We start from the raw sequence: 14,909 nt of genomic DNA, 5'->3' as shown, positions 1-14,909 counted from the left end.
CTGTATATGGTTTATATGTGACCATTAACATCCTGTATAAGGTTTATATGTGACCATTAACATCCTGTATAAGGTTTATATGTGACCATTAACATCCTGTATAAGGTTTATATGTGACCATTAACATCCTGTATAAGGTTTATATGTGACCATTAACATCCTGTATAAGGTTTATATGTGACCATTAACATCCTGTATAAGGTTTATATGTGACCGTTAACATCCTGTATAAGGTTTATATGTGACCATTAACATCCTGTATAAGGTTTATATGTGACCATTAACATCCTGTATAAAGCGAACATGTCAAAAATGTCAAACTTCCCTCATGCTTTAAGTATCATGTGACGTGTCAAACTAGGGGGTTTTCATGATTCTGAATCCATTCCAAGCATTAGTTTTGCACAATAAAAACTCCTTGGGCTAAAGACATTCTGATCTCAGCACAAATGTGATCACATTTGTGCTGAGATAACATTTTGGGGAATTTGGCTATGGCCGTTTTTAGCCAAAAGAGTGTTTTTTGCGCAAAACTAATTCCGGTCAGCAAGTGGATTCATGAATATATGTATATAGACAATATTTTAGGACAATAAAAAATACTATATACGAATACATATTATTAATATGAATATTAATAAAATGTATGCAGAGTGTAAAATGAATACGTACTCATGTACTCTGTAGTAACAGCTTCAGCACAAGGTATACAGGCTGTAAAATGACTATTGTTCACAGTAGTTATGGGGTAAATACAACACATATTTGATAACATTTCTGTAATGATAAAGCACACATAGAGGACCTGTAGTGTTGAAACCTTTATTAAACCAAGAAAACTAAAACCGTATCAATATTTCCATAACCCTAACCCAGGTATAAAAGTGTTCCTTTAAGTTCAGAAAAACACCTCAATAAAGACACTAAACTCTGGAGACTATAAACCATCAAAGTCAAAATAACTAACTCAACTGTCTCTGGAATCTACCATATTATGTACTATGATAATGTAACAATGGAATCTACCATAGTATGTCCTATGATAATGTAACAATGGAATCTACCATATTATGTACTATGATAATGTAACAATGGAATCTACCATATTATGTACTATGATATTGTAACAATGAAATCTACCATATTATGTACTATGATAATGTAACAATTTAAACAAGACACAGTGAACAGCTACACAAAGCCAGCAGCTTGTCAGCACTTTACTGCACCATTATTTACTGCATATCAACGAACATAATAATTATTGCATGAATATTAATGAATATGACTTGTTAAATCCTGACCAATGAGGACACACACTGTGCTCATATTGTACTACCAGTAACCTATGAGCTGGAGGGAATAAGGCAAGAGAAAATAAACATGAAATTCCATCATGTTGAATAGAAAATAAGATCCATACACAAGATAAAACAAAAATACATCACAATAAACTATTAATGTGTGTTTTATTCATGTTGATGTTGTCAGTAGGGATGCCAAACGACTCATATTTGGCCAATCGATAAATCGAGGCCGCAAATCGACGAGTCGATCGACTTTTTTTCCTATTTATTTTCCATTATTTTTTATTTTTTTATTTTTGTTGTTGCTGCGCAGCAGTTGAGGAGAACGCAACTATGCATTCCTTTAAGCAACACAACTTCTGCAGCTGCATCCATATGTTTAGAATTTGCATCAATGATCAAAGCCCAATAATAAAAAATAAACTTTATTTTGTAAACAACGACACTGAAGGAGCAGCGGCGCTATCGGCTGCTATGCTATCAGCTAGTCCCAACTCAAGTGTCTGCAGCAGCCTGTCACAAGTCCCGTAATGAACTGATACGGGACGCACGTTGTTCCGTATTTTAATGTCGGGTCGGGGAATAAATACAGTATGAATGACGGCGGGATTTATTTGACAACGCTGTCCTGCTTTCTTCACGAGAAGAGAAGAGCGCTCACAGCTCAGAACAGAGCGGACCTGTCTTTGAGAGTGAGCAATGAGATGCATTGCGAACCTGGGGTCTGGGGGCTCAGAGCTGCAGCCATTGGCTCATGATACGAGCACACGACCAATGGGACAGAGCATTCAGTGTTGCTAAGATACCCTTCCCCTTCACCCCACACCCTTGGACGATGGCGCTCTAACTGTAGCCAGGGCATGCGAGGTGTGAGGTGCGGCGCTGACGGGCGCAAAAAAAATAAAAAATAAAATAAAAACGATTTTTCGACTCATACGTTTTTGAGTCGCGGAAGGCATGAGTCGAAAATCGAGTCGATTTTCAACTTTTTTCAACATCCCTAGTTGTCAGATTATGTAATTCCTCTGCTTTTGAATCATTGTCATCCTGGATTAGACTGACTGATCATATGTCTTAAACTAAAGGCTTTTCACCTGTATGAGTCCTCGTGTGTCTTTTTAGATCACCTGTCTGAGTAAAGCCTTTACCACATACTGTACAAGAGAAGGGCTTTTCGCCTGTATGAGTCATCATGTGTCTTTTTTAGATGACATACTGTATCTGAGTAAAGCCTTTACCACATACTGTACACGAAGAGGGCTTTTCGCCTGTATGAGTCATGTGTTTTTTTACACTACTTTTCGCAATAAAGCCTTTACCACATACTGTACAAGTAAATGGCTTTTCACCTGTATGAGTCATGTGTGTTTTTAGATCACTGGTACTAATAAAGCCTTTACCACATACTGTACACAAAAAGGGCTTTTCGCCTGTATGAGTCCTCATGTGTATTTTTAGATCACTGGTACGAATACAGCCTTTACCACATATTGTGCAAGAATGTGGCTTTTCACCTGTATGAGTCATGTGTGTTTTCAGATTACCTGTCGCAGTAAAGCCTTTACCACACACTGTACAAGAGAAGGGCTTTTCACCTGTATGAGTCCTCATGTGTTTTTTTAGACTACCTTTCACGGTAAAGCCTTTACCACATACTGTACAAGAGAAGGGCTTTTCACCTGTATGAATCATCATGTGTGATGTTAGATGTTGCGTCTGAGTAAAGCCTGTACCACATATTGTGCAAGGAAATGGCTTTTCACCTGTATGAGTCCTCATGTGTTTTTTTAGATCACTGGTACGAATACAGCCTTTACCACATACTGTACACAAAAAGGGCTTTTCGCCTGTATGAATCCTCATGTGCGTTTTTAGATTAACCTTGTGATTTAACATTTTGCCACCCTCTGTACAGCTAAAATCTTTCTTCCCTGTATGAATCCTCATGTGTTTTTTTAGATTTCCATTTAGATTAAACACTTTGCCACACTCTGTACAGCTAAAAGGTTTCTTCCCTGTATGAATCATCATGTGTGTTTTTAGATGTCCCTTTCGATTAAACATTTTACCACACTCTGTACAGCTAAAACCTTTCTTCCCTGTGTGACTCCTCATGGAGTCAGGTTGTTTGGATGATTCCAGGTCCTGGGACAGCTTGCGCTGTCCTCCTGTGTGACTCCTCATGGAGTCAGGTTGTTTGGATGATTCCAGGTCCTGGGACAGCTTGCGCTGTCCTCCTGTGTGACTCCTCATGGAGTCAGGTTGTGTGGATGATTCCAGGTCCTGGGACAGCTTGGCTCCTCCCACATGTTGTGTGTTTTGTGATTTCAGTGTGTTTAAAGCCGACTGATCTCCCCTAGGCTCCTCCCACTCATCACTGTCTTCAGTGTCAGATTCAGAACAGTGTGAAGAGAGGAGCTGCTCATCACTAGTTGGTTGTGATGTTCCACAGTCCTCTACACAGTGTGAAGAGAGGAGCTGCTCATCACTAGTTGGTTGTGATGTTCCACAGTCCTCTACACAGTGTGAAGAGAGGAGCTGCTCATCACTAGTTGGTTGTGATGTTCCACAGTCCTCTACACAGTGTGAAGAGAGGAGCTGCTCATCACTAGTTGGTTGTGATGTTCCACAGTCCTCTACATCAGCTTGTGTTTTCAGGTGTTCAGTTGAGGTGCCGGCTACAGGCTCTGTCTCTCTGTTTTCATCATCATCATCTTCACTTTTCACTGCTAGTGATGTCAACGTTGACCCACCAGCCTCTTCTGCTCTTTGAAGTAGCTCCTCCTGTTCCTCTTTAATGTGTGGAGGTTGTGGTTCCTCCTGGACCAGACTGGAGCTCCTCTCCTCTTCAGGTGGAACCCCCTCTTTACACACAGAGACGAGCAGAAAGTCTAGGAAAAATAATAATAATACAAAGAGACTCTATAAAAGGTTTGAATCTTGTACCTCAGTGCAGAGTAGTGGCTGGAAGAAGTATCAACAGATTACTCTTTGTCCACATGTTCCAACATTGAAATATGACGGTGCGCTGACTGCGCTCTGTGCTGTAAATAGTGTGGCCGTTGGGACAGGGGCGGCTGTGGCTTAGGAGGTAGAGCAGGTCGTCCAATGATCCATGGGTCGCCGGTTCGAATCCCGGCTCCTCCTGTCTACATGTCGAAGTGTCCTTGGGCAAGACACTGAACCCCAAATTGCTCGCGATGTACTGGTTGGTACCTTGCATGGCTTCCGCTGCAATCGGTGTATGAATGTGTGTGTGAATGGGTGAATGTAATGCACAATCTATGTAAAGCGCCTTGGATAAAGGCGCTATATAAATGCACCATTTACCATTTACCATTTACAACATCACATCAAACGACATGCCACTGTGTTTCAAGCTCCGGGGGGCTAGCCGCCCCCTAAACCAGAAGAGTTCACTGTAGCAAGATGGCGGCTGGTGAACGACACCAGAAACTGCTTTGTAATAGTAAGTAAGCCTTGCCGAGCCATGAGGCCCATAGGGCAGGAGCTTATTGATGCTGAGTGCCAAGCAGGGAGGCACTGGGTCCCATTCTTATAGTCTTTGGTATGAACAGTCCGGGGATCGAACCCCGACCTCCCAGACTCAGGGCGGATAGTTAATACTGAAGTAGAATTAACTGCAAAGCTTCAGTGAACGCATTAATACATTTACAACCAAACCATCGTCCTCTACATCAGCTTGTGTTTTCATGTGTTCAGTTGAGGTGCCGGCTACAGGCTCTGTCTCTCTGTTTTCGTCATCATCTTCACTTTCCACTGCTAGTAATGTCAACGTTGACCCACCAGCCTCTTCTGGTCTTTGAAGTAGCTCCTCCTGTTCCTCTTTAATGTGTGGAGGTTGTGGTTCCTCCTGGACCAGACTGGAGCTCCTCTCCTCTTCAGGTGGAACCTCCTCTTTACACACAGAGACGTGCAGAAAGTCTAGGAAAAACACTACAAATTTACTCTATAAAAGGTTTGAATATTGTACCTCAGTGCAGAGTAGTGTCTGGAAGAAGTATCAACAGATTACTCTTTGTCCACATGTTCCAACATTGAAATGTGACGGTGCACTGACTGCGCTCTGTGCTGTAAATAGTGTGGCCGTTGTTTGTTTACATTGCAGTGCTCTCATAGAAGATGTGAGACCAGCTGAAATCATTATTCATTATCATAGTTTGTAAATACATCAAAGATGCAAATATAATCCATTTCTAATGGATGCCTTGGCCTGGAAGAGAGGTCATCAGGTGGTCTCCAACCTTCTTAGAGTGTTTCAACCCTCAACCACTACACTCTCCAGTTGGCGGGTCAGCAGTGATTGGCCAAGTCACTGCCCCTCTCCTCCAGGCTTCCAGCTATAGACAAGTCCACGGAGGGGCACCCCACACGCAGCCATCACCGAGGCGCAACCAGCACCGGGAGGGAAGGCCACACGAAACCTGCCGGCCAGGTGCAGCTGGCCAGACCCCAGCGACCGCCAGGAGGTCCATTACAAGGCCTGGCTCGGAGAACAATGAGGTCCATTACAAGGCCTGGCTCGGAGAACAATGAGGTCCATTACAAGGCCTGGCTCGGAGAACAAGGAGGTCCATTACAAGGCCTGGCTCGGAGAACAATGAGGTCCATTACAAGGCCTGGCTCGGAGAACAATGAGGTCCATTACAAGGCCTGGCTCGGAGAACAATGAGGTCCATTACAAGGCCTGGGTCGGAGAACAATGAGGTTCATTACAAGGCCTGGCTCGGAGAACAATGAGGTCCATTACAAGGCCTGTCTCGGAGAACAATGAGGTCCATTACAAGGCCTGGCTCGGAGAACAATGAGGTCCATTACAAGGCCTGGCTCGGAGAACAATGAGGTCCATTACAAGGCCTGGCTCGGAGAACAATGAGGTCCATTACAAGGCCTGGCTCGGAGAACAATGAGGTCCATTACAAGGCCTGGCTCGGAGAACAAGGAGGTCCATTACAAGGCCTGGCTCGGAGAACAATGAGGTCCATTACAAGGCCTGGCTCGGAGAACAATGAGGTCCATTACAAGGCCTGGCTCGGAGAACAATGAGGTCCATTACAAGGCCTGGCTCGGAGAACAATGAGGTACATTACAAGGCCTGGCTCGGAGAACAATGAGGTCCATTACAAGGCCTGGGTCGGAGAACAATGAGGTTCATTACAAGGCCTGGCTCGGAGAACAATGAGGTCCATTACAAGGCCTGGCTCGGAGAACAATGAGGTCCATTACAAGGCCTGGCTCGGAGAACAATGAGGTCCATTACAAGGCCTGGCTCGGAGAACAATGAGGTCCATTACAAGGCCTGGCTCGGAGAACAATGAGGTCCATTACAAGGCCTGGCTCGGAGAACAATGAGGTCCATTACAAGGCCTGGCTCGGAGAACAAGGAGGTCCATTACAAGGCCTGGCTCGGAGAACAATGAGGTCCATTACAAGGCCTGGCTCGGAGAACAATGAGGTCCATTACAAGGCCTGGCTCGGAGAACAAGGAGGTATATTACAAGGCCTGGCTCGGAGAACAATGAGTTCCATTACAAGGCCTGGCTCGGAGAACAATGAGGTCCATTACAAGGCCTGGCTCAGAGAACAAGGAGGTCCATTACAAGGCCTGGCTCGGAGAACAATGAGGTACATTACAAGGCCTGGCTCGGAGAACAATGAGGTCCATTACAAGGCCTGGCTCGGAGAACTATGTGTTCAGGAGGTCCATTACAAGGCCTGGCTCGGAGAACAAGGAGGTCCATTACAAGGCCTGGCTCGGAGAACAATGTGTTCAGGAGGTCCATTACAAGGCCTGGCTCGGAGAACAAGGAGGTCCATTACAAGGCCTGGCTCGGAGAACAATGAGGTCCATTACAAGGCCTGGCTCGGAGAACAATGTGTTCAGGAGGTCCATTACAAGGCCTGGCTCGGAGAACTATGAGGTCCATTACAAGGCCTGGCTTGGAGAACTATAAGGTCCATTACAAGGCCTGGCTCGGAGAACTATGAGGTCCATTACAAGGCCTGGCTCGGAGAACTATGAGGTCCATTACAAGGCCTGGCTCGGAGAACAAGGAGGTCCATTACAAGGCCTGGCTCGGAGAACAAGGAGGTCCATTACAAGGCCTGGCTCGGAGAACAATGAGGTCCATTACAAGGCCTGGCTCGGAGAACTATGAGGTCCATTACAAGGCCTGGCTCGGAGAACTATGAGGTCCATTACAAGGCCTGGCTCGGAGAACAAGGAGGTCCATTACAAGGCCTGGCTCGGAGAACAAGGAGGTCCATTACAAGGCCTGGCTCGGAGAACAAGGAGGTCCATTACAAGGCTTGGCTCGGAGAACAAGGAGGTCCATTACAAGGCCTGGCTCGGAGAACAAGGAGGTCCATTACAAGGCCTGGCTCGGAGAACAAGGAGGTCCATTACAAGGCCTGGCTCGGAGAACAATGTGTTCAGGAGGTCCATTACAAGGCCTGGCTCGGAGAACAATGAGGTCCATTACAAGGCCTGGCTCGGAGAACAATGTGTTCAAAATAAATATAATATGTTAATATCCAAGGAGGATGCCGACCTGATAAGTAGAGGTTTACAGTTGTTCCACAGTTTTGGAGCCTTTCAACTTCTAGGTTCCTGATTTACCCTGATTTGTTGATCTATAAGTAAGTGGCCTAGTGCAGTGGTTCCCAAAGTGGGGTCCGGGGACCCCCAGGGGTCCTTGAGGGAGTTTTGATTGATTGATTGAAATATGTATTAACAGTTGCAGAATTACAGTACATTTCAAGCACAAACTAGGGAATCCAATCGAGGGATGCATAGGACGTGTGCACACGTCCTAGCGCATCCTCAATGATATCAGGCGAGGGGAGAATATTCTGAATCTTTTACTTTGTTAATTTTTCAGTCGGACTCTCGGCCACCATAGTTCGCTCTTCAGTCATATTAGCTTACATTACATTACATTACATTACAGTCATTTAGCAGACGCTTTTATCCAAAGCGACTTACAATAAGTGTATTCAACATAAGTAGGGAACAAAAACTACTAATCACCAGAAGTCTTTAGTGCATTTTCTGCAAAAACGAGCAACCAAGAGTATACCTAGCGCTAAGGTAAAAGTGCAATATATCAGCTACCTATTTCCTTAAACAGAAATAGGTAAATCAAATGAGCATGAGCTATAACAATTAAGTGTATCGACTAAACAAGATCCAATAAACAATACAACAATAGAAAACAAGCGTTCGTACAACTAGTTAACAACAAGTAGGTCAGCTTACCGTTCACTTAGCTGTTAGCGCGGCAGAAAGAATGCCTCGTCTCTCCTAATCCAGGGAGCTCTCCGTGGTTTTGATCTGATGGATATACTAAGCGCTTCATTTTTGCTCCTCATCCGCCTCTCGTTCAAAATATGAACGCTTTTTGGATCATGTATCGTATAAATGAAATCGAGAGAGAGGGGGGGGGGGGGTTCAGAGTAAAAGCGGCCATGCCTTTCCGGCACCCCAGAGCTTCTATTTTGAAGGAACCCCGGCACTAGATGGATTGCTGTGATTGTTTGTATTTCTTCCTGCAGGTTTCATGTGTTTATGAGGTGACAGTACTCCATTAGAGCCCTTGGTGTGGTTGTTATGTCATGTGTTTATGAGGTGACAGTACTTCATTAGAGCCCTTGGTGTGGTTGTTATGTTATGTGTTTATGAGATGACAGTACTTCATTAGAGCCCTTGGTGTGGTTGTTATGTCATGTGTTTATGAGGTGACAGTACTTCATTAGAGCCCTTGGTGTGGTTGTTATGTCATGTGTTTATGAGGTGACAGTACTTCATTAGAGCCCTTGGTGTGGTTGTTATGTCATGTGTTTATGAGGTGACAGTACTTCATTAGAGCCCTTGGTGTGGTTGTTATGTCATGTGTTTATGAGGTGACAGTACTTCATTAGAGCCCTTGGTGTGGTTGTGATGTCATGTGTTTATGAGGTGACAGTACTTCATTAGAGCCCTTGGTGTGGTTGTTATGTCATGTGTTTATGAGGTGACAGTACTTCATTAGAGCCCTTGGTGTGGTTGTTATGTCATGTGTTTATGAGGTGACAGTACTTCATTAGACCCCTTGGTGTGGTTGTTATGTCATGTGTTTATTTATGAGGTGACAGTACTTCATTAGACCCCTTGGTGTGGTTGTTATGTCATGTGTTTATGAGGTGACAGTACTTCATTAGAGCCCTTGGTGTGGTTGTTATGTCATGTGTTTATGAGGTGACAGTACTTCATTAGAGCCCTTGGTGTGGTTGTTATGTCATGTGTTTATGAGGTGACAGTACTTCATTAGAGCCCTCAGTTCAGGTGGATCACCACCCATCACCACCCAACAGGCACCTGATTTTGTGCCAGCTACGTACATATTCGTAGCGGTAACCTGCCTGACGACATGTTGGACGAGCGAGGCCGTAGAGGACACTGTGACGACGTATCGGCAGATGAGGGTCCAGATGTTGTCTGGGAGACGCTAATTGACCCGCTGTTAATTACTGTTAATTACTGTCTGGGCTTCCAGACGGTAAGCTCTGAGCCGCACGTACAGAGACACCTGTGTGTATGTGTGTGTGTGTGTGTGTGTGTGTGTGTGTGTGTGTGTGTGTGTGTGCGTGCGTGCGTGCGTGCGTGCGTGCGTGCGTGCGTGCGTGCGTGCGTGCGTGCGTGCGTGCGCGTGTGCATGTGTCATTGACAGGGACAACTGTCTTTGATTGATTTTGAATGATTTCAATTTGTATTAACAGTTTGCAGAATTACAGTACTATTTCAAGCACAAACTCAATACAAAGACTGTTAACTGTGAGTGGACGACCCAATTAAGCATTACACTTGTTTACAAGAGGGTCTACCATGTTCAATTCATCAAAACATTTAGAGACGTACAAATAGACACTTCTATATAGTCAAAGAACAGAACTCTCTCTCCCCTCCAAAGCGATAGTGTAGTATAAAGCGAATACATTTAAAACCAAGAGGTCAAATCATTTAAAAAATAATACACGTTATTAAAAAATATACTAACAATGACAATTGCTCGGTAAAATTCACAGGTAAACATTGGAATAAAACCATCACATCTGGACTGTGAGGATAGCTAAATAAATACATTTAAATGTATATCATGCGATCTGGAAGACAGAAGACTTTAGTGTACACTACTAAGTGTACACTAGTAGTGTACAGTACTAAGTGTGAAAACATTGAGGCAGGACAAATCTGAAGGGTTCACTCTGTAGAGCCAGGGGTTGGAAACCAAATGGACCCTTATGGGTCCGTAACTCGGAGAGTGTACAAATGGAACCAAACGGGTCCATTTGGTTCCATTTGTACACTCTCAGAGTTAAATCAACATTGATGTTACAATATATAATTTGGGGTCTCAGAGATAGAAATGCCATTAAATGGGGGTCCGTAGAATAATGGATGTTAAACTGGGGGTCCTTAAATGGGTTGAGAATATCTGCAAATCTTCTCTCATGGGGGTCCCTGGCATATCTTTTCAAATGGGGGTCCCTGGCATATCTTTTCAAATGGGGGTCCCTGGCATATCTTTTCAAATGGGGGTCCCTGGCATATCTTTTCAAATGGGGGTCCGCGGGGCTGATTAGCAACCACAGGTCGAGAACATGAAGCAACCACAGGTCTAGAACATGAAGCAACCACAGGTCGAGAACATGAAGCAACCACAGGTCTAGAACATGAAGCAACCACAGGTCTAGAACATGAAGCAACCACAGGTCTAGAACATGAAGCAACCACAGGTCGAGAACATGAAGCAACCACAGGTCGAGAACATGAAGCAACCACAGGTCGAGAACATGAAGCAACCACAGGTCGAGAACATGAAGCAACCACAGGTCGAGAACATGAAGCAACCACAGGTCTAGAACATGAAGCAACCACAGGTCGAGAACATGAAGCAACCACAGGTCTAGAACATGAAGCAACCACAGGTCGAGAACATGAAGCAACCACAGGTCTAGAACATGAAGCAACCACAGGTCGAGAACATGAAGCAACCACAGGTCGAGAACATGAAGCAACCACAGGTCTAGAACATGAAGCAACCACAGGTCGAGAACATGAAGCAACCACAGGTCGAGAACATGAAGCAACCACAGGTAATGCAAACTGTGCAAAGTAGGCCTATGTGATTATGTAAATACGACCGGTAACTAGCTCCATACAGAAATAAAAATCACACTGGTGTGAAGCGAGGGGCACTTTAGGGCACACTAAACTAAACTATTACCAGGCAAAAACAACAGTGAACGTTCATTGACGACGTGGCTGGCTGCCACGTGACGTAGTTCCAAAAGCCGGATGTTTTGAGGGGCCGAACCTACCACCCAAACAGCCCCTGAACCAGGGCTGATGTCTGTAAATAAAATACAAAACAAATACATGGAGAGACGGATTCTGACAGCTCTGACCTGGCAGAACGTGTACGGGTAACGCTGCGCCATCAACAACAACAACACAACGATCTCTATTTCTTCTTTCCTTTGGCTTTCTCCGCCGCCGCCTCCTCCTTCTCCTTGGCGGCCTTGGTGCGTTTCTTCCCCAGAGGGGTCTTTCCGTCCCAGGCCACGAGGAGCTTCTCCGCGGCCGTCACGGCCTCCGTCTTGGACAGCGGCTCCACGAACTCCTCGGCGGTCAGCGGCCTCTTGTCCAGCTGCGCGCAGCGCTCCTCGGTCAGCACGCTGCCGATCACCTGCAGCATGAGGCCCGGCGTGTAGCCGTCGGAGATCTTGGACAGGGCGCTGATGTCCAGGGAGCTGGTCACCTGGCCGCCCTGCTTCTTGATGAGCTGCTTCCACAGCTGGTAGCGGGAGGAGTAGTCGGGCCCCGGCACCACCAGGATCTTGCTGTACACCTTGGCCACGGCCTTGATGTCGGTGTTGGTGGGGTCCCGCGACGTGCCCAGGATCAGGACGCGCTCGCCCGCCTTCATGGCCTTGACCACCTTGGGCAGGTCCTTCTTCAGCCGCTTGACGTCCAGGTCCTTGTCCTCCTTGGGCACCTTCTTGTTGAACATCTTGTCGGCGTCTCCGATCCACACCACGGACGGCTGCATGAGCTTGGCCACCTTGAAGACCATGTGGAGCATCATGTTGAGGCCGTCGGGCCCCGGGTAGTGGCCCAGGATGTTCTGCGGCGACAGGTCGAACAGGTTGGCGCCGACCTCCTGGCAGACGGCGTGGACCAGCATCTTCTTGCCCACGCCCGCGGGGCCCGTCAGGAATATGGCCTTGGTCAGGGGAGCCTTCTCGTGGACTGTCTGGGAGCCCAGGGGCAGGATGGCGAACAGCGTCAGGACCTGCCGCACGTCCGACAGGGAAGGCCTGACCTCCAGGTTGTCCTTTCTCATCTCGTTCCCGAGGTAGCTGTAGTCGCCGAGGTAGTCGCGCATCTTCACCGGCTCCGCCTTGATCAACAGGCCCTCCCTCACCAGCTCCTCGTAAAGCTCCTCCAGAGGCCTGTCGGCCGTGATGTCCACCTCCTCCTTCTTCTTCTTGCCGCCCTTCCCTCCTTTCCCTCCCTTCTTGTCCTTCTTCCCCTTCTTCCCCCCTTTCTTCCCCTTGCCGGCCTTGCCAGCCTTGCCCTTCTTGCCCTTGGCATCGGCGGCCTTCCGCTCCTCCTCTATCCTCTCCAGCTCCTCCAGCTCCAGCCTCATCTCCACGTCCACCTTCAGCCGCAGCTCGGGCTCCACCAGCTTCCTCTGCATGTCGCGGATCAGGCCGTCCTCGTGGCCCTGCACGAAGTTCTTGGACTCGTCGCGCTTGTTCCACACCTCCTGGAACATCCTGTTCCCCGTGTCGATGTCGGCCAGGAAGTTGGAGGGCTTCAGGTGCACCACCTGGGGCTTCTCCTCCTCGCCCTCCTTGCCCTTCTTGTCCTTCTTGTCCTTCTTCCCCTCCTTCTTGTCCTTGGGCTCCTTGTTGTTGGCGTCCTCGTTCTCCAGGCCGGCCGCCAGCTCCTCTGCCCTCCTCTTCTCCTCGACGATGAGCTGCGAGCCGCCCTCCTCCTCCTCGGGGTACTCTGGGTACTGGCCCTTCTCGGCGAAGAGGTCGTTGATCCACTGGCGGATCTCCTCCTTCATGGCGTCCGCCATGAAGACGGCATCGACACGCCACAGCTCATCCGTGATGGTCACGATGGCCACCTCGTACTGCCGCTCGTGGACGCGCTGCTTGTCGCGCCGGCGCGCCTTGGTGGCCTGCAGCGCGACGTTGTCCTCGGGGGGCGTGTGCTCCGTGGACTCCATCATGCCCAGGAAGACGAGCTCCTCCCAGCGCAGCCTGGCCGTGGCCCTGCGGCCCGCCCAGCCCCGCCACAGGCTCTGGATGGTGACTGCGGCGCGGTGCATGGCGGCCTCGCCGCGGTCCAGGGCGGCGCGTCGCAGCCTCTCCTTGTCCTCGCGCTCCTGGCGCTCCTTCTCGGCCTGCCGCTGCAGCTTCTCCTGCTCCTTCCGGCGCAGCTTCTCCTGCTTCTCGCGCTCTTTCTCCTTCTTGGTCATCTGCTTCTCTTCTCCACCTTGCTGCTTCTCTCCGCCGCCGGCTTCCGCCGTCGGCTTGTCCTCGTCCGCGGCGTCCTCGACGCTCTCCGTTGCCGCCGCCCGGGGCCGCCTGGGAGTGTCGTCGTCGTCGTCCGAATTGTCCTCTCCCTCTTCTTCTCGGTTCTTCCGTTCCGCCTCCCTCTCCGCCTCCCTCACCGCCTCGGCCTCGGCCTCCATCCTGGCCAGGATGTCAGCGAGCATGGCCCGCCTCTGGGCGATCTCGGCGCTGCGCTCCACGGTGAAGTAGTTGGGGATGGGGACCTCCAGCTCGGCCGGCGAGTACTTCAGGGCGTCCGTGACGTGGTCCAGGTAGTGGTACTCGGACGACTCCAGCTCCACCATCTCGTTCTTGAGCTCCAGCACGCGGCCCATCACGCCGTCCAGGATCTCGCGCAGCAGCAGCCTCTTCTGGGGGTGGACGATCTGGTCGTAGGCCTCCTCCAGGCCGCGGAAGGCCTGCACATATTTGATGTAGAATTCGGCCACCGTCAGGAAGTGATCGCTGGGCTTCACCTCCTGCTGCACGGGTTCCTCCGCCAGCAGGAGCTTGCCCAGGCTTTCCATGGCGTTCGCCCACAGGCCGTTGTACGCTATCTGGGACATCTTGGCACGCGTATATCCCCTACGTCCACATAGAGGTTTACATATGAAAAGGTTGTCTTCTACAACAGCTGGTTATATAAATCCGTCTGAGCTCTACTGGTGTGACGTCACACCACGCCCATTTGTGCAGCAGTGTTGATTCTTCAGGGGCCCCTCCCCTAGCCCCTCCCCTAGCTCCTCCTATATACAGCTTTAATGTTTGTCTTTCAACGATGCTTCTTTAGACCTGAGGACGCGCCTGTGTCACATTAGCTGTTCCGCTGGATATAGTAATCAGCGTTTGGTTTCTATTAATAAATATGCACGTACAACTTGCCAATAGTGTTCAGTTACCACTAAGGTAAGAGAAGTGAAATGGGATAGTGTTTGCCATAAAACGGCGCAAGCACCAGGCTTCCTCTCTACA

At 48.2% G+C, this 14,909-nt stretch overlaps 1 protein-coding gene across 1 annotated transcript; it reads right to left on the bottom strand.

Annotated features, from left to right (window-relative positions):
- Positions 1–11,830: 11,830 nt before the first annotated feature.
- Positions 11,831–14,503, bottom strand: LOC306918322 (dynein regulatory complex protein 11-like; the record flags this gene model as incomplete). The annotated part of the gene is made up of 1 exon (XM_079531209.1): positions 11,831–14,503. The coding sequence occupies one exon, from the start codon at positions 14,501–14,503 to the stop codon at positions 11,831–11,833; it is 2,673 nt and encodes an 890-aa protein (XP_079387335.1).
- Between the last annotated feature and the right edge of the window lie 406 nt (positions 14,504–14,909).

This window comes from Electrona antarctica, assembly GCF_951216825.1.
Source record: "Electrona antarctica genome assembly, contig: scaffold_324, whole genome shotgun sequence".
Classification (NCBI taxonomy): Eukaryota; Metazoa; Chordata; class Actinopteri; order Myctophiformes; family Myctophidae; genus Electrona; species Electrona antarctica.
The sequence above is the reverse complement of the archived record's forward strand: the minus strand, read 5'-3'. Positions and strand labels throughout refer to the sequence as shown.